General features: G+C 38.8%; 1 protein-coding gene and 1 pseudogene across 1 annotated transcript in view; one reads left to right on the top strand and one right to left on the bottom strand.

Annotated features, from left to right (window-relative positions):
* The first annotated feature begins 714 nt into the window (after positions 1–714).
* Positions 715–18182, top strand: part of Rab8b (RAB8B, member RAS oncogene family) — a 62108-nt gene continuing 44640 nt past the window's right edge. Inside the window, exon 1 of the mRNA XM_047540792.1 lies at positions 715–916. Coding sequence (XP_047396748.1) covers positions 793–916 — 124 coding nt within the window. The 5' untranslated portion in view covers positions 715–792. The remainder of the gene's footprint in view (positions 917–18182) is intronic.
* Positions 15579–15714, bottom strand: LOC124977329 (thymosin beta-10-like; annotated as a pseudogene).

Below are 18182 nucleotides of genomic sequence, written 5' to 3'. Positions count from 1 at the left end.
CTCCGATAATGCTTGTTATTTTATAGAGCACAAAACTGTAGCAGAGCCTTCCCAGATTTTAAAATTTTTACCTAAATCTATCCTCCCGCGAAAAGAAGGGAGCAGTCTGCATAGCAGATTCTCTAAAACAGTCATCATATTTGTCTGTGGTTTCCGTGGCACGAAGGGGGCACGAATAGGGTTCAAGTTAGCATGGTAATCATTCTTTTCCAGCTTTTACTGAGGACTGCGGGAGGGTGCTTAGGCAGTGGTGCTGGGCAGGAACTGGAGAAGGTGGCTAATACTCTGCAAGCTGCGCCACAGTCACTCTAAGAAAGCATCCCTGCTCTGGGGTCCCCCGAGGAAGGGATGCGAGAGCTGTGGGACTCAGATTCCCAAGTCCTGGATTTGAAAGGCGCCTGGAAACAAAGAAACAACGAAGTTAAGTTCCCGCGGTGTGACAAGCAGATTTGAAAATGAGCCCTCCTTTCCCTGCGGGTGGAAATGCCTAGTCCACTGATCACACCACCCCAAAACAGATCATCTGCTGGGGCGGTCTGGACTGTCCGCGCCGGGCACACCCGAGGTTTCCCAAAGGCACTACCAGTCCCATGAAGCCTCGGGGCGCGAGCGGTGATTACGAAGACTCCGCTGATTGGCTGCGGGGCGGGGCGCGCAGGCCTTCTCGGGGGGGGGCGGGGCGCAGGGCGGGGCGAGCGGCGGCTCGGCGGGCACGCCCCCTCGCCGCGGCCCCCTCCCGGCCTCTCTCCACCGCCTTCTCTCGCTCCCGGGTCAGAGGGCCGGAGCGAGAAGATGGCGAAGACATACGATTATCTGTTCAAGCTGCTGCTGATCGGCGACTCGGGCGTGGGCAAGACCTGCCTCCTGTTCCGCTTCTCCGAGGACGCCTTCAACACCACCTTCATTTCCACCATCGGTGAGGGAGGGGCCGCGGCCCGGGACTGGGGGTGAGAAATGAGGGGCGGGTACTTGGGGGCCTGGGAGAGGGCGAGCGAGGGCTTGAAAGCCAAGGAGGGGAGACCTCAGGGACCGTAGGGAGGCGAGGGCAGTGAGAGAGAGCGAAGGCATGAGGGAGAGGGGCGGGCGGGGACGTGAGGCTGCGGGTGGAGGGGGCAAAGGAAGGGGAACCAGAGGAACAAGGACTAGGGCTGTTGGGGAACGAGAGGGTTCAGGGGCTGACGAGGAGGGATCCCAGAGGGACAAAGTGGGGAAACACAGGAAATCTCAGAGAGAAAAGGGAATAGTTTATGTGAAAATGGATTAAAAGGCAGTAAAGAGGAAGGAAACGAAAAGGGGGAAGAATGAGAGGGACGTGAAGTAAAGGGACAGAGGACACCAGAGACAAGAGAAGTGAGAACAGGCGTTGGAAGGAAACTGAGGGAAATGAATGATCAGGAGATGAGGGATGAGGGGACATTGGCTATAAAAAGTCTGGACGGAGATGCCATGACAGAGAGCAGAAGAAAATTGCAGGTGGGAGAAGGGTTCCGGGAACCAGAGGACGGCAGGAGAATACTTGGTGGAGAGAAAGTAAAGGAGAGCTGGGTGTGAGAGAGAAAGAAAAGGGGAAGCGGTATATGTTGTAAAGAGGCTGAGCAGAGAAGATGGAAGAAGGAGAGGAAATGGAAAGAGGACTTTCCCCAGTAACTGGGAACACTGGTTATCATCTTCTCCTTACTTCTTTTGGATTAAGTGCAGGAGAAAACAAAAAAATAACTAATGATAGAATAATGTCAATGGAGCATTAAATTGTTCTGAGTTTGTTAAAGTTATTAAAGGGATTGGTGACTTTTGTAAATGATGTGCTCAGGAAAATATGGTTCATCTCTTTCCTACCATCTCCTGAATAGTGGGTCTTGAATATTTAACTTGTAAGCCAAGGAACTGATCTTAAATTCTGCCTGCATCGCCGTGTATTTTGTTTTGGTTCTAATTATTACTTGTTAAATGAATCACAACATATGATATACCCCCCAATTACTTCTAGTTGATCAAGAGTTTTTGCTCATGTTGACTGAGAGCTGTCCTTCATACATTTGTAGTGAAGACATGTTGAGGTAACAAGATCTCTAACTTACTATAAACTGAAGAGTAAATCAAAACTAGTTTAAGCTTCCTGTGGGAAGTGACCTTAACATCATTTCCCTTGTTAAGTAGAGTTAATTAAATACCTTAAGAATCTTAGCTTTTGGTTGCCTGGATGATGTTTCTGGCCTCTAATAGTAGCTTATTTAGACATCTTTCGTATTTCACTATTCATTTCTGGGTTGGAAATAATAGAGAACTAGTGCTTTGGTAATAAGTGAGTTTAAATATTTGTGAGTTTTAAGGATAATTCATCTTTTCAAAGTAAGAATGTATAGGTATAGAGTACTTTTCAGTTCAAATTTTGGAATAGGCTTTCATTTGTTATTCTGATCACTTTCATACAGATTGCATGGTCTAAAATCTCCTGGGTATTGTGATGCCTGGGCTTAGGGAAGTTTAAGTTGCAAGTTCTTGGCAGTCAGTCTTGAGTGGGACTTTTTCTTTTCTGAGGAAGCAGATTTTAAATGTCATCTCTCAAGTATATTTCTAAGAGATTTGGTAGGAGCTGGTACAGCAACAAAAGGGCGTTAATTTTTGACATCGGTACTGATTTCAAAACTCCAGAGAACTCATTTTCACTGTTGAGTGCATACTGCAATACAGTCGGTGAAGGACAGTTTCTAACAAATTGAGTGGGTAGCCTTTGCCCCTATGTGGAATCCTCCTAGAAGTACGATGCCTTGAAAGTGAGTAAATCTCACTGTTGCTATTTCTGATAAGTTCCTTGGATGGTTTTTGCTTGTTCATAATAATTTCATTAGTTTTTTCTTTTTTCCCCTTAATTTTTGTCCCCCATTTCCTGTAAGGGTATGGGCTATTTTTTAAAATAGAAACTTTTAACAATTTCTTTTTGGGACTGGGAATGTAACCCAGTAGTATAGCACATGATTAGCAGGCATGAGGCCCTGGATTCAATCCCCAGCATCAAATATAAATATAAATATAAATATAAATATAAATATAAATATATGTGTGTGTGTGTGTATATATATATATATTCTGAAGGATTCAGATTTTTCTTTTGTGGCCATACATATACTTAAAAATATGTAAATATATGATTGAAATGAGTTTCTTTGGAGGGTTGCAGCTTTTAAGAAATGAAAACCAGCGTCCTGTAGCAGTTTAGAAAAGGAGGTAGACATTAAATGGGGTGAATCTCATGGGAGATCTTGGTCTTTCTGTGGGGTGGATGTGGTAAAGAGAAGCTGTGAGCTGTGTCTTCTTCAGTTGACCTGGAGGAGGAGGGGAAAATCCCATGCCTCTTATTTAGCCTCAGAGCTCCAACAGGAAGTGGTAGCACAGTGCCTTCAAACAGCAGCAGAATTTATGTACCTGAAACTTAATGCTTTGCAGTTGAAATTAAGCTGGGAAAATAAGGCGAATGTTAATACCATTCTAGTGAAAAATTCCACTAGACTCATCTCTGTGGTGTTCTCCTTTCTAGCAGCCAAGTTACTTCTTCCATGCCCTTCACTCTATCTTCAAATGATCTGAAATGTTGAGGTGACAGTTGGTGACCCATCTCTTCCGCAGTCATATTGTACCTATGTGTATAAATTCCTGTTTTTTTCTGTGACAGGCTTTTGACAAGATCTGCTTTAGCATTGCTGACATAATTGGATAAACTCTACATCATAGGAAAGATCCATTTCTTAGTGCCTGTGGTTTGCGTATGTGTTTTGGTAGATATGTACATGTGTCTGTTTCTTCCCCTGAAGATACCTTTTTAATTTTGCCTGTTCAAAGTTTGAGTAGTTTTTAAATATGGGAGCCTGACATCTTCAGACACTGTTGTGATCAAGGGTTCTGTCATCATGAAAAGAAGGAGACCATTAGTCATTTTGGTTCCAGATATAGTTGTTTTAGAGATACTTTCTTCTCCCTCCTCTATGTTCTTACCATTCTCTGTATTTTTCATTTCCTTTCTGTGCTTTGTGGTGGCCAGTGATTTCTTTTGTCTGACTTTTTGGGGATCTTCCAGTATATAAGTCAGGTAATATTTGTTAAAAATGGGGTATGGATTGTTTTATCCACTTGAAATTATAGGCACAGTGTTCAAGACCAACTAACCTTTCAGTTCAGATATTTGAAAATTAAAAAAAATTGATTGGTTGGCTCCAAAAAGTCCCTTATATAACCATAATTAACATTTTGTTAAATGCCTGTAAAATATAACATTAAGACAACTATGAATGGTAATGCAACTACTCATATCTTCTATGGGATGTGGATTCATTTTAATACTGATACAGGTGCATATTAATGTCTTTTTCTAAATTTTTAAAAAGAATTGTCAGTGAAATTTTATTTTATTTATTTATTTATTTATTTATTCATTTATTTATTTATTTATTTATATGTGGTGCTGAGATTTGAACCCCATGCCTCACATGTTACGCAAGTGCTCTACCACTGTGTGGGCTACAACCCCAGCCCCACATATTGATATTTTAAAATGACCCTGTGTGGAACAAGATGCTGATAGAACAAATAACCCAGCCCTGTCCTCTAACAGGACAATCTAAACTTCTTCCCTTTGCTGTCTCTCCCCTGCCCTACCCCCTTCTTCCTGTTAGGTATTTCCTGAGTGGTTTCATTATTTAGTATAGTCATAGTTTGATAGCAGCAAGAGTCTTTGAAATTATCTTCTTTGTGCCCCACCACAATTTTATAAATGAGAAAATGATGTTGATGTTCTCGAAATCACATAGCTGGTTGCAACAGAGCCTTCAGTAAAACCCCAAATCCGTGTCTGTCACTTTTCACCATGAGCTGCTATTATTTCTGGTTTGTATGATCATCTCCATAAATTCAAGTCTCACACCTTTTCCAGAAAGAATTAGATTTTGCACACTTTTTGTGTGAGAAAGTTAAGATGTTTCCACTTTGTTTAGCCATGTCTGCTTAGGGAAATAGTCAGTGTCCATCAATGGCTCTGATCCCTGTAAGAGTTTATACTGGGATAACTCAGCACATAGCTGTCCTTTGCCCTTTCTTTTTATGTTTGTAGTTTCAGGTTAGAAGATCAAAGTGCATTCTGCTATAAAAAAATTCCTTCCCTGTTCAAAATAACTAATGAAATAATTAATAGCCCATGTTGGTAATTGTTGCAGCTTAGTCTCATTAGAACACTTTTAGGCATTTTATTCTGTAATGTTACATTTGTCTTGGGTTCCCTTTTCTTAAAATCACCAGTTAGTACTTGATAGCCCATGGGCCATTTGTGGCCTACTGCCTATTTTGTGTAGTCCACAAGCTAAGAATGGTTTTTCCTTTTTTTCAGTGTCAGGAATTGAACCCAAGGATGCTTAACCACTGAGCCACTTTTTAAATTTTTTCCCAGCCCTTTTTTTATTTTTTATTTTGAGATAGGGTCTCACTAAGTCTTAAGGCCTTTACAAATTGCTGAGGTTGATCTTGAACTTGTGATCCTCCTGCCTGTGCATCCCAAGTCACTGATATAGTTGTACACCACTGTACCCAGCTGTTTTTTTTTACATTTTTAAAGGTTATTTTAAAAATAAAACAAAACAATGAAGAATATGCATCAGAAGCCATATGTGTCCCACAGAGCTCAAAAATATTTACTAACTGGTCCTTTGGAGAAAAAGTTTGTTGACTTTTGCTTAAAATTAAAAAGTGTTTTTTGATTGGTAGCATTTCAGAGCTTTTATCAAGACTTATTGACTGAAAAACAAACTGTCATATTTACATTTTTATCCAAGATGATATCAACATTTGGCTGAGCATAATCCAGATATGTAGAGCAAGTTGATTTCAATTTTCATAGTTATTTTCCTTGGTTTCAACTTCTTAAACAAAAATATGCAAGGAACATGCAAGTTCAAATTGAACATTTTGTGCACAAAGCCTCATTTTAATGTCATTGTGTTCTTTCTGAGCTGTCAGTAGACTTCTCATCTAAGTGATAACTTTGATAGCAACACTAGTTCAGAAAAAGTAGCATTTCATACTGGGTGTGAAGGGTTAAATTTATCTCCTCAATTAGTGTGCTAATGAATGAAAAAAAATCTTTCTACAAATTAAGAATGGGCACAGGGAAACTGAGTCTTGGATTCAGATATGGGTCTGTCTTAGGAATAACTATACTTTAATAAAGAGCCTGACCAGCTGTTCTACAGGCAGCAAGTCAAGGAGGGGGTTCTCTTGGCAACAACAGCAACATTGTTTGCATCCTCTGAGAAAAGCTGGAGGGGAATAGGTTTGGATATTGTTTTAGAGGGAAATAAGTCTAACTTCTGAAGACAAGGAAAAATTTAGCAGTTTATTTTTGAATCAAATCCCATAACTGATCTGAAAAGAACCACGGACCCAGAATGGGAATACTAAGGGAGCTGCTGGCATGTTCTGAGCTTGTGCTGGTCTCGTTCTGCCTGCCTGCACACAGCTCTGCTCTGGGGATCAGCTCTCCTATGGGTGTGTGTTAGAGTTGTTACTTGGGAAAATTTTGCAGGAATGAATTTTCATAGCAGGATAAGAAGAGGATTGGAGGCGGGGTATGGGGAAGTAGATTTTAGGTAGTGAATAATATTGTAGAGTATGAGATCACTAAATTCTGAAACGTAAATAGCCATGGGAAGACAAAAAGGGAAATTTAGGGTAGGATTGTAGACTGTTCCCTAGGTTGGGAGTACAAACTCAAATAGGCCAGGTAGGAGCCATGAATAAGGTGAGTGGGCCCAGAATGGGAGGCAGTAGGGTGTAGTGGGAATCCAGCATTTGCATTTCAGCTGCAGTTTTACCATCACCATGCTGGAAAGTCTTCTCATATTTCAAGATAGGCTGAAAATCTCTCATAAAAACCCAAAATTATGGGTAGTTAACCAACAACAAAACAGTGTAAGGACCAAATAGACATATCTGTGGCTAGATGAGGTTGTGAACTGCCAGCTTGCAAACCAGGCATGATGATCAAGATGTATGATGGTTAGGGTACTTTAAAACTGACTCTTTATCAGAGCTGGTATTTATATGGAAAAGTCCCAAGTTATTTTCATTTTCAAGGCAGTGGAGTTGTTGATGGTTGGTTTGTGGTTGGTGTTAGGGAGATAGTGTGTTGAATTAAGAACAGTGGGTCTAGAGTCAAATTGGGTTCATGTCCTGGCATCTGCTGCTCCTAGCTTCGTGGTCTTTGGTGAGTAGGTTGTCCTTCTAGAGTCTTAGTTCCTTCATGTACAATAGGGTGTAATAATACTGTACTACTTTTCAGGTTTGCTGTGAGTTCTCTAAGGCAGGAATCAAGTCCTATTCACCTTTTAAGTTTCTGAGACCTATATTAGATCACTGCACAATTGGATGAGTGAAAGGATGGGTGGGTGAATTGTGAGAGCACAGTAGGAGCTGTGAAGCATTGCCTGAGTTTGGTGTTATTCTTTCATGGTGTTAGAGATGATTAGAGGATGTCTGAGTTAAAAGTGTTTAATTTGAATTTTTAACACAGGAGTGTTATCTCCCCCAGCATAAAATGCTGTATATCTTTCTATAATCACTTTTAAAGGGTTGTTTAACGATATGAAAGATATTTCAGTTATTTTTCAGTCTGCATAATAAGCTATTATTTTAACATCCTGCTTTCAACCCCCCACTAACATAAATACCAAATAGAAAATGAGTGAAATCATTGGGTTTGCATTAGAAGAGCCATTTCAGCTTTGTCTCTGTCCATTAGCTTCAAACAATGCAACAGATGCCTGTTAACAGTTTCATGCCCATTCTTAATTAGCAGATGGAGCTGTGTTTGTGTTCTGCCCAGCACTTGTTTGAGTGACAGGGTAGTGAGTGGATTAGAACTAGACTGGGTGTTTGGGTTCAATACAGCCAAATTCTCTTTTTAAAAATATGTATATAAACATTTATTATATCGAACCATTTGCATATCTCTCACTGGAACAGCATATATCTAGGGTAAAACTGATGTGCACAGTTATGTTTTCTATACTTATTGTAGGAAGAAATTATCGTTTTATGGTTTAATGAAGATTTCACTTTAGTCTTGAAATTATCACAAAGTGGTTTTCTTTAAATATGCAATTCACTGTTTTGGCACAGTATGTTGAGGAATACCAGGGCCAGGATGGAGAGGCTTCAGCATAGTATGTTGAGGAATAATGCAAATCTAGGGTGAAAAATGCCAGTACTGACGGGTTGATAGTGGCTGCCTGGAACGCCATCTTCTGCAGCATTCTGAGGTCCTATCTGGGCAGCAAGACTGAGGGCTGTGGTGGATTCTTAATATCTGCCACAGGGGTGGCAACATCCCAGACATATGTTGTTTTCTAAATTAAACAGGTAGCTATTTGCTATTCAGCATGTTATGTCTAAATTTCAGTATTAACAATATTATTAGTGAATAATTATTGGACATGTTGTGTCTAGAGATGTGTCCTTTTTCTCTGTTCAGTTTTATGTTTGAAGATTTTTCTTATTTGGAAGTGAATTAATAAAAACCTGAAAGGATTTAGGTGCCTGGTTGTCTTTAGAGGAAGTAATAAATCTTCTTTTTTTTTAGTTGCTCCGGACTTCCTTTGGAAGCCACATAAAGTGGTGGAAACGTTTAGAAGCAATCTTCCATAGCAGCCCTGTTGACTGTGATAAAATGTTTTCTTGCTGTCCTACCTGTAGCATTTAGCATGTTTAATTAGGCACTTTGATATTTACCTGTTGCTGAACCTTTGGACATCTTCCAGGAAACTCTCATCTTCCTCAGCCTAGGATTTTGTTCTTGGCACTCTGGGTAAATGCTATAAAGTTCTGCCTGCCGTCATGTTCGTCAAATTTAGACTTGCTGTCCCTAAGGTAGACCATAGTGCTGCTTTTCATCTTGTGACAGCATTACAGGATTTCAAAGCATTTGCAAAAGCTGTGTTAGGTGTGGAATCCCACCTCATCATGATAAAAAATCAACCACAGAGCTATTAGGCAATGTGTAAAGTTGTACAGCTTTCTGCTGGCAGAGCTGGGACTGGCAGGGCTTGCTGTATCACTTAATAATTTTGCATATTTTGGCAAAGAACTTGGCAGTAATTGTTTTAATAAATTGTAGATATTTTCCTGGTACATAGAGCAATCTCTGAAGATGTGTTATCAAATTTTGATGCGAAATAGAGGGTGAGCTGCTTACAGTTGTATTGCAGGCTCAATTCTTATGACCCTCTGCAATATATGTTGATCTGGAATAGGCATTATAAAATAATCTCTTCACACACATATATACAAAATCTTGCATTGTGGGATGTCAGTGACTAACTCTAATTTGTTTATTGCTTATGAATTTGGATAGGGTAGCTGTTTATGGTTTTCAACAAGACTTTTTTTTTTTCTTTTTTCTTTTCTAAAGGTCTCTGAATAAAATCTTGAAACAGCATGAAAAACAATTCTTTATTGAGAGCTAACCGTTTTTGTTTTTGAAATGACTCAGATTACTTTCTCATCTCACTGACCATTAGCAATTCATTCCTACCCAGGATTTGGGGAGAAGTGATTGGCTTGAGAAGAGAAGAGTGAAAACAATGTTCCGATCCCCACCCCATCCATTCCTTTGGCTACTTGTTCAGTCTCTTTTGCTTTTGTTAGCAGCGGAGTAAACCATTGGGTGAAAAGTTAGAAACTTCTGCCTAAAATAGTCTGAGAATTAATAGTGACTTTGACTGCTGTCACTCTCTTATATTGTGTAGAACTGTATGGTAAAAAATTGGTGCTTGTCTCCATCACAGCCAGTAATGAGCAGTGATATACAGACCATGATGTTGTCCACAAACAGAATAATAATATGAGTTTGTGCATTTCCTATTTTGTCTACATATATTGTTTTGAAATTTTCTAATCTTATGGAAGCATGAAATTTTTATTTTAATAACTTTCATGAAAATAAAATTCCAATACAATGAAATTGAAAAACATCCATATATACTGCCATCAGAGGTGTCTTAGACCTTTGATAAATACCATTACATTTTAAATTTATGAATTCAAAAACTTCTTACCACCAAAAAACAGATAACCCAATCAGTAAATGGAAAATTGAACTAAAAAGATAATTCCCATTAAAGAAGAAACATAAATGGGCAATAAATAAATGTGAGAAAAATGTTCAACATCTTTTTTTTTTTTTGGTACTGAGGATTGAACCTAGCGGTACTTTGCCTCTGAACCACATCCCCAGCCCTTTCCATTTTTTAAATTTTGAGACAGGGTCTTGCTAAGTTGCTGAGGCCAGCCAGCCTTGAACTTGCTATCCTCTTGCCTCAACCTCCTGAGTCACTAGGTTTACAGGCGAGCATCACCAAGCCCAGTTTCAACATCTTTAGCAATTAGGGAAATGCAAATCAAAACTACACTGAGATTTCATCTCATTATGACAGTTAGAATGGCACCCATCATGAATGCAAATAATAATAAATGCTAGAGAGGAGGTGGGAGAAAGGAACACGTTTAGTCTGTTGGGATTATAGACTAGTACAACCACTATGGAAATCAGTATGGAGGTTCCTCAAAAGACTAGGCGTGGAACCACCATATGACCCAGCTATAGCACTCCTTGGTATTTATCCTAAAGAATTAAAAGTCAGTGTATTATGGCAATACATGCATACTCATGTTTATAGCAGCACAATTCACAATAATCAAATTATGGGACCAGTCTAGTTGTTTGTCAGTAGATGAATTAATAAAGAAAATGTAGTATATTTATACAACAGAGTTTTAGCCATAAAAAGAATGAAATTATGTCATACTCGGGAAAATGGGTGGAACTCAAGAACATTAGGTTAAATAAGCCAAACCCAGAAAGGCAAGGGTCATGTGTTTTCTCTCATAAGTGGAATCTAGAAAGAAGAAAATGTGGGGGAAAATGTGAGGGGATTGGGTTGTCTCATGAAAATAGAAGGGAGACCAGTAAAATAGAGGAAGGGGACCAAAGGGAGGGAAGAAGGGAAGAAGGTACTGGGGAAAGAAATTGACCAAGTTATATTGTTATGTTGTGTGCATGTACATATATGTAACAATGAATTCCACTTTTATCTTTAATTATAATATGCCAATAACAATAATGAAGATATTTAAAAATAAATTAAGATAATTTATGCTATGATATCATATGATTTGCCACATTTTTTGTTCACATCTTCTCTTAATTATTATAAAATAAATCACACAGTACTATGAAAAACAATTGATGCATATTTCTAGTCTGTCAGGGCATAAGCTCTTCCCAAAGATATTAGATTGACAGTGTTCTCATCATGAGAGGTGAGTGCTAACTTTGTGATACTCATTCTATCATATCAGGGTCTGAAAAGGAAAGGGTTTGTCCTTTTCATTCTTCAGCAGGTGATTGTGTGCAAGGGTTCTTTTCACCAGTGTGTTTGGATGTCATGTAGATAAAAGTAGTAGTAGTAGTAGTAGTAGTAGTAGTAGTAAATTCAGACAGACCTGTGTAACTCTTGTAAATTGGTGAAAAGTTTTGTAGTACTGAAGAGATATTCCTTAATGTTTTTGAATCCTGTCCTTAAAATGCCTTGGTTTTAGTAATAAAGCTGAATGTAACCAGAAAAATAACTATTTGAATGTTGCAAAGCGTTCTTTGTGAAGACATGTATAAAGCCTTTTTAAATACTCTCATTTTCTTTACACTAAGCTTGGTGTGGTAGGTGAAAAATAATCTGAGACAACAGGATCTCTTTAGCTGGTGCTTAGTTTCCATTTGACAAATGAGGAGGCTAAGGCCCAAGGGCTAAGGCCTCATCTGCCCTCAATTCTCTGACAATGGTCCTTGATTGGCCACTTGCTTTTGGGTTGAAAAGGAGCAGCTGAGGGTGGGGTAAAATTTGAACTAGATCTACAAGAACTTTCATTGCTTTCCAAGTTGGGTGGAAAGAATTGTAGCAGTTTGTTCATCAGCTACTTATGTCAGACACTTAAGTCATCAGCATTTTCACTAAATTCACTCACTCTGGCAACATTTTGTCTGCAAAATTTTGAGAGGAAAGCCTTAACAAGTCTCCAGATCATTTTAACACAGTTATGAGAAAAGCTGCAATGGGACATATAGGATACTTTGAAAGCACAGAAGAGAGTTTGGGGAGAGTTTTTAGGAGGAAATTACATGGACACTCAAATCAGAACCTGAAGGAGGAGTTAATTGGTAGACTGAGAGAGTGTGAAGGAGGAGAACTGTGGGCTAGGGGCTCCTGCTATGTAGCTCTCTGGAGGAACTCCCATACCTTTTGGCTGAAGGCTCAAATGAGGTGGGAGATGTGATAAGAGGCAAAGTTGAAGAGTAATTAGATGGCAGATTATGAGAGGCTGTTAAACCTTGATCAAGAGCCTGGGCTTTATGGAGAGAGCATTAGGGAGTCATCTAAGGATCTTAGGATGGGTGACCAATTGGGGTGTTAGTGAGACAGTATTAGTTGCCCCTTCCCTTTACCTGGTCCTTTTCTGCATACAAAGTACTTTCACTTACATTCCTTTATGTAAACCCCTCTGAACATAAAAGATGGAAAGAGATTATTATTCTAGACAAGGAATCTAAAGTTTTAAGAGGATAATTGGTTTGATCAGTCCTGTAAGTAGGTAGAGGAGCCAAGACTTGAGCTTCACACTTCATGTCTGTGCTGCTGTCTCTCTATAATAGCCTGCACATATCAGAATGGGTGCTGGAATTCTCCAAGAGACTCAGTGTTGAGCACTTAGTTATAGGAGTGGTCCCTCTTGGTGTTCTGTAAGAACAGTGTAAACTGACCAACAAACCCTTGAGAAGGGTGTTGAGTGGGAAGATGAACGAGTCCCTCTGGACGGGCCCCAGCAATAGCTAATGCTAAAATGCATCATGTTGCCCATTGGCTCCTGGAGGTCAGTGGACTTGTGGTTTGGAACTGTGGGCCTCTAATCCAGTCCCTTATGAATCAGTCAAACATGTGCACACCAGAATGGGGGCAGGTGGAAACACAGTTTGATTGCAAATTCAATTCTTTTGCGAAAAGAAAACTAGTTATATCAGAAATCTGCATTCTCTTCACTTGGGGCCATTGGTTTGATATGCTTGTATGTTGCTGGTTTTAAACTGTGATTTGCTAGGAATGGCTACCTTAATTGTGAGCTTCCTTCCTTTGGTGAGTTAAGTTTCAACTTCACAGTTGCTTCTCCTTTTTTCTAGGTTGAAATTTTATCTACTCTAGCTTTTGTTTATGAAACCCTGTTGGCAAAGTTTTCCTCAAGTCACAGTGGCATTGTAAACTAGACCAATACCTGATTTGTTTGTTAACCCTAAATCTCCAAAATGCTGGTGTGCACCAGGAAGAAGAAAAGCCCAAGCAGCTAAACTTTAAAAAAAAAATTTTTTTAACTTGTTCTTTTTAGATATACATAACAATGTATTTCTAAGCAGTTACACTTGATATGACAAAGTACACTTGCTAAAATTCATGAACTTGTTCCTAGGGGTCCTCTGGGCGCTCAGCCTTTGCATTCTTGATTTATACAGTGGTCCTTGGCTTCTCTCTGCCCCTAAAAGAAAAAAAGCTGGGCTGAGGTCTTCCAAGAGGTAGGCTACCAAGAGGAAAAAGTGGCAGTGTGACACTGTGAGAAAGACATTCATTTTATGACTTCAGGAAAGTCATTAGTGAACTTTCTGGGCTTCCATTTCTTCAGACAAAAAGGGAATCTTGTGTTATATACGTTTCAAAATTCCTTTAGAAACTGATCTTAAGTAATAGCCAATGGACTTATTGAAAAATGTAAAAAGTAGACACAAGAAACAATGTAGATTAAAACAAAACAAAAAACTTGGACTTTCAACATAAAAACTCACAAGTTTAAATCCTGGTTTTACTGTTGCCTATTTGAGTGCCTTGGGAAAATTATTTAATGATTTTATTTATCAATAAAAGAAGGTAGTAACTCCCTGGCAGGATTTTTGCCTTGTTTTGTTTTGAGAATTGAATGCATTGTTCTGTATATAATATCTTCAGCTCACTGAAAGCATACACACACAAAAGTTGTGGGAATGTGTCTGATGCAGTCGGTTTCAGTTCACTGAGGATAAGTCCAGACAGCTAAGAAGCTTGGTAATCCTTGGGGGCTTCATCATTATAGAACTTGTTTTTAATAAGAGCTAACATTTATAATGCTTATGGTATACCAAATACTGTTACAGGCATTAACATTTTTTGTGATTAACATTTTTTTAAATTAATGTTTTATTTATTTTTTTATTATCTTTTTTGACACTGATAAACATTTAAAAAACATTTTTTATGCGTGTATATAGGGTGATAATGTCTGTCTCAATCTACTGTCCTTCCCAGCCCCACCTGCCCCATCCCAACACTTCCCAAACTTCCTCCATTCTTCCCTACCCACCCTCCACTATGGATCAGTGAGGATTGGCCTATTTAATCCTCACAATGTCTTAGTTGTGTTTTGTTATTATCCTCATTTTTCAAAATGGGGTAATTGTGGCACAAAATAGTTGAATAATGTTCAAGGTCATATAGCTAGTAACTGGTAGAACCAATCCAGATTTGAATTTGGGCAGTCTGCTTTTAGAGTCTGGGATTTTAACCATTATGTCTTTCTGCTCTAACATGACTCAAAAGTATTTTTTTGAAAGAAGAAAGGAAAGGAAAGAAAAGAAAAGTGAGAGAAGAGATTTGTTATCTTCCAGGAGGCAGTGTAGTGCAGGTTGAGCCTTGGCACTACTCCTTACCCACTGAGTTCTTTAACCTCCTTGATCTCAGTTTCCTCTTCTCTGCAAAGTAATAGTATGAGGCATTTTAATGAAGAAATGTAGTAACACATTTAACACAGGCCCTAGCATACAGTTAGGCTCAGTAAATTGTCAAAGTTTTTTGTTTTATCTAGGGAATATTAGGATGTATTCCATTAAAAAAAAAAAACACTTTGGTTACCTAGTAGGGTGTGCTTCTGTAGTCTAGAAAATTAGCTCTTTTTTTTTTTTTAAAGATACTTTAACTTTTTTTATTAGTTCATTATAGTTATACATAATATTGGGGTTTATTCTGACATGATTATATAAGCTTGGAATATAATTTGCTCCAATTCAGTCTCTGATACTTCCCCCTTTCCCTTCCCTCCTCTCCTTCTTCCTTCCCTTTCTTCTACTCTACTGATCTTTCTTCTATTTATTTATAGTTTTTTAAATTGGTACTTTATGAGTAAACATAAATGTGAACTTCACTGTGGTCTATTCATATATTTTTGCCATGCCATGAGGTGTTTTATTTTTATTAATTATACAAATAATTTTCTATAATATCCCAGGGTAAACCAGAGAATTTGGCAGTCCTCTTGGGCATCCTTGCCAACAGGTCGGTGGCATCCGCGGGGAGTGCCTGGTTTCACAGTATGGCTTGTGACTCCTGTCCATCTTGCAGGTGGCTCTTCCTCCACATTACGACTGGGTCTTGGAGATGATGGGACCTGGATGATGGGAATCCTCTAGGCTCTTAAGAAATTTCACTCTGCTTTACCTGCTCAAAGTTCTCTTTGGTTGGCAGGGTGGTGTTCTCCTGCATGTCGGTTTTCTTCATCTTGACCTTATCCAAGCCTGCAATTTCCCCCCATGTCTGGCTTGTCTGTCATTTTCTTAAAACAGTACGTAGATTTTCACTCCAAACTGAGCTCCAGATACTCCCACTCCCATTGCTTCAGCAAGAGACCCTATTTGTATATGTTTACAGGAAAGGTTGGTCAGTTTTATTACACTGTTCCTCCTTTTTCCCATCCCTCTCTCTTCCCCCTCAATCCCCTTCCTCTACTCCTCTGGTCTCTCTTCCATAGAAAATTAGTTCTTAAGAAAGTTTAGTATCACATGCATTTTACAAAGCTATAATTAGAAATATTCTTTAAACTCAGTCCTAAAATGAAGGTGAGTGCCCCTGATCTCAGCTGGGTAAGGAGGCCTTGAACCCAGGTGTAGCACTGCTGCACAACTTAAGGAGCAAGTTCTTGGTATTCTAACTGCTACATACTCAGTGCATCTTCAGTTCTTCCTTTGGGGAGAAACAAAAGCAGTGTAGAATGCCCTGTCTAGAAGGGACAAATGTTTCAATTTAAATATTTCAGCTCAATGCCGTCTGTTAGGACTGAATTTTAAGTGTAGTTTCTGAGTGAAGTCTCCTGAATTTTAATGACTTTGTTTGCATACATGAATTTGAACAATACATTGAACCCTGAAACACTGTAGCTGATTTTAATGGAGTACATTGTCCAGCTTGAAAGTTAGTAAATAGGTTTTTCTTTACCTAATAATCAAGATGATACTTTTATCTCAAAAGTCATTAATCATACTTTTACAGTATTGATAAATGCTGTTAACTTTTTAAAAATCATTAAATTGCCTTATCAAGATAGTTAGGGAAATAAATGTGTCAACATGCATGAAGTACGATTTTCCTCCTTAAACACTTTCCTCCTTGTGATATTTCATAAATAATGATTGCATTATACATGGTAGACATAAAGCCCAAATTGGGTTTGATTTTCTACAGTACTTATTTTGAACCAGGAAACTGAGGGGAGAGATTAAAAGTGTTTTTGAACATTAAATGTAGATAGATAGGTAAGATGGCACAGGAGGTGGCAGGGACCGGGTTATGAAGGACCCTAAGAACAGTATAAGAGGATAGCTTTTATTCTGATTATAGTTGAAAGTGTTACATGCAGGGAAGTAACCCATTTGACTTATAGTTTTAAAAGCTGCATTGGTTTTAAGAGAGTTCATTTTGAGGTTTAGGGACACTAAAAAACCTTGGCCTGGAACTCTTTGGTTCAGCCCATTCCTTAAAATTAAGATGCATCCAGAAAAGTTAAAAATGTTCAGATACTGAGAGTTTCATTTTCTAATGAAGCATAAAAATTTGTGTTTGTGGGTTCAGGTAATACTCATAACCAATGAAATGCATTGTTTATTACCTACCTACCCTATGGGCTTCCAAAATGGTAGAAAGATCAGAAGCCTTTAGAACCCATCATACATTGAAACTTTGTTAGAAGACTGGAACTTTCTTCAGAGCTGACTGATGGTCAGGCAAACTTTATCTGTTCTTGAAATAAATGCTCTATCTATAATTTAATCCTGAGAAATGGATATTAGGCTTCTGCAGTAGTGATATGTCATCCATTAACACATACATAAACTTCAAAGGATGTGTAATTATCACCTGTTATTGCTTATGGTCTTTTTTCTAGATGTGACAGCAATAAAATCAGCCTGTTTCTTTTTGACCCAGTGTATTTACCTATAGCAGTAAATGCTGATTAACTTCTTTTATGCCTGTGTATAAACGTGCAGTTCTTGGTGCATCAAAAGCCCTCAGTAAATGTTTGTTGAGTGATAGTACAGTTATCCAGTGGCAGTTTCCTTAAGCCCCAGATGTTCATATCTCACTCAAATCATAGCAAATAACTCCCCTTTCCTCCATTTTCCTGATGAGACTGTCTATCCGCCTAACAAGGGCTTCTTCAATATCCTTTCTTGCTATCTCTAGTTTCTGGGAGTTTTTACCTTCCCTGTTTTCTTTGTTCTGTCTGAGGAGCCATTGCTAATTGTTGTTTGATGTTCTTGATGTAATTCCTTCCTACTGTCCTGGGACCCAACTCTGGCAATTATTCCTTGTCTTTCCTGAATCTTCTGTCTTATCTCTTATTCTTTTTGATTCTGATTTCCGAAATTGTCCCTGTTCTAATAAGGCAGTTCTGTAACTTGCTTCTCCCTCAAATCACCCATTTCCCCGACCCCATTTCTTTGTTATTTAACTTCTTGAAGTCTTGTCACTTGCATTTTCCTACCATCTCACTTATTAACTCCTTAAAATCCTGCTCTACCCACCTTAGGACTGCACCCAGATCCTCATGTCCTCCTGCTTGAACAGAATTCAGTGGCCCTTTCTTAGTCTTGGTCCTTCTTGGCTTCTCAGCAGCAGTTGGCACTGTTTATTACCTACCCTATGGGCTTCCAGGAATGATCTGCTCCAATTTACTTCCTACTGTCCTAACTGTGCCTTCTGTTTCCATTGGTAGTCTCACTTTGCCTTTTAATTAAAGCCATT

The sequence above is a fragment of the Sciurus carolinensis genome, chromosome 2, assembly GCF_902686445.1.
Source record: "Sciurus carolinensis chromosome 2, mSciCar1.2, whole genome shotgun sequence".
Lineage (NCBI taxonomy): Eukaryota > Metazoa > Chordata > Mammalia > Rodentia > Sciuridae > Sciurus > Sciurus carolinensis.
Note: the sequence above shows the minus strand (reverse complement) of the source record. Positions and strands in the feature narration are given on the sequence as shown.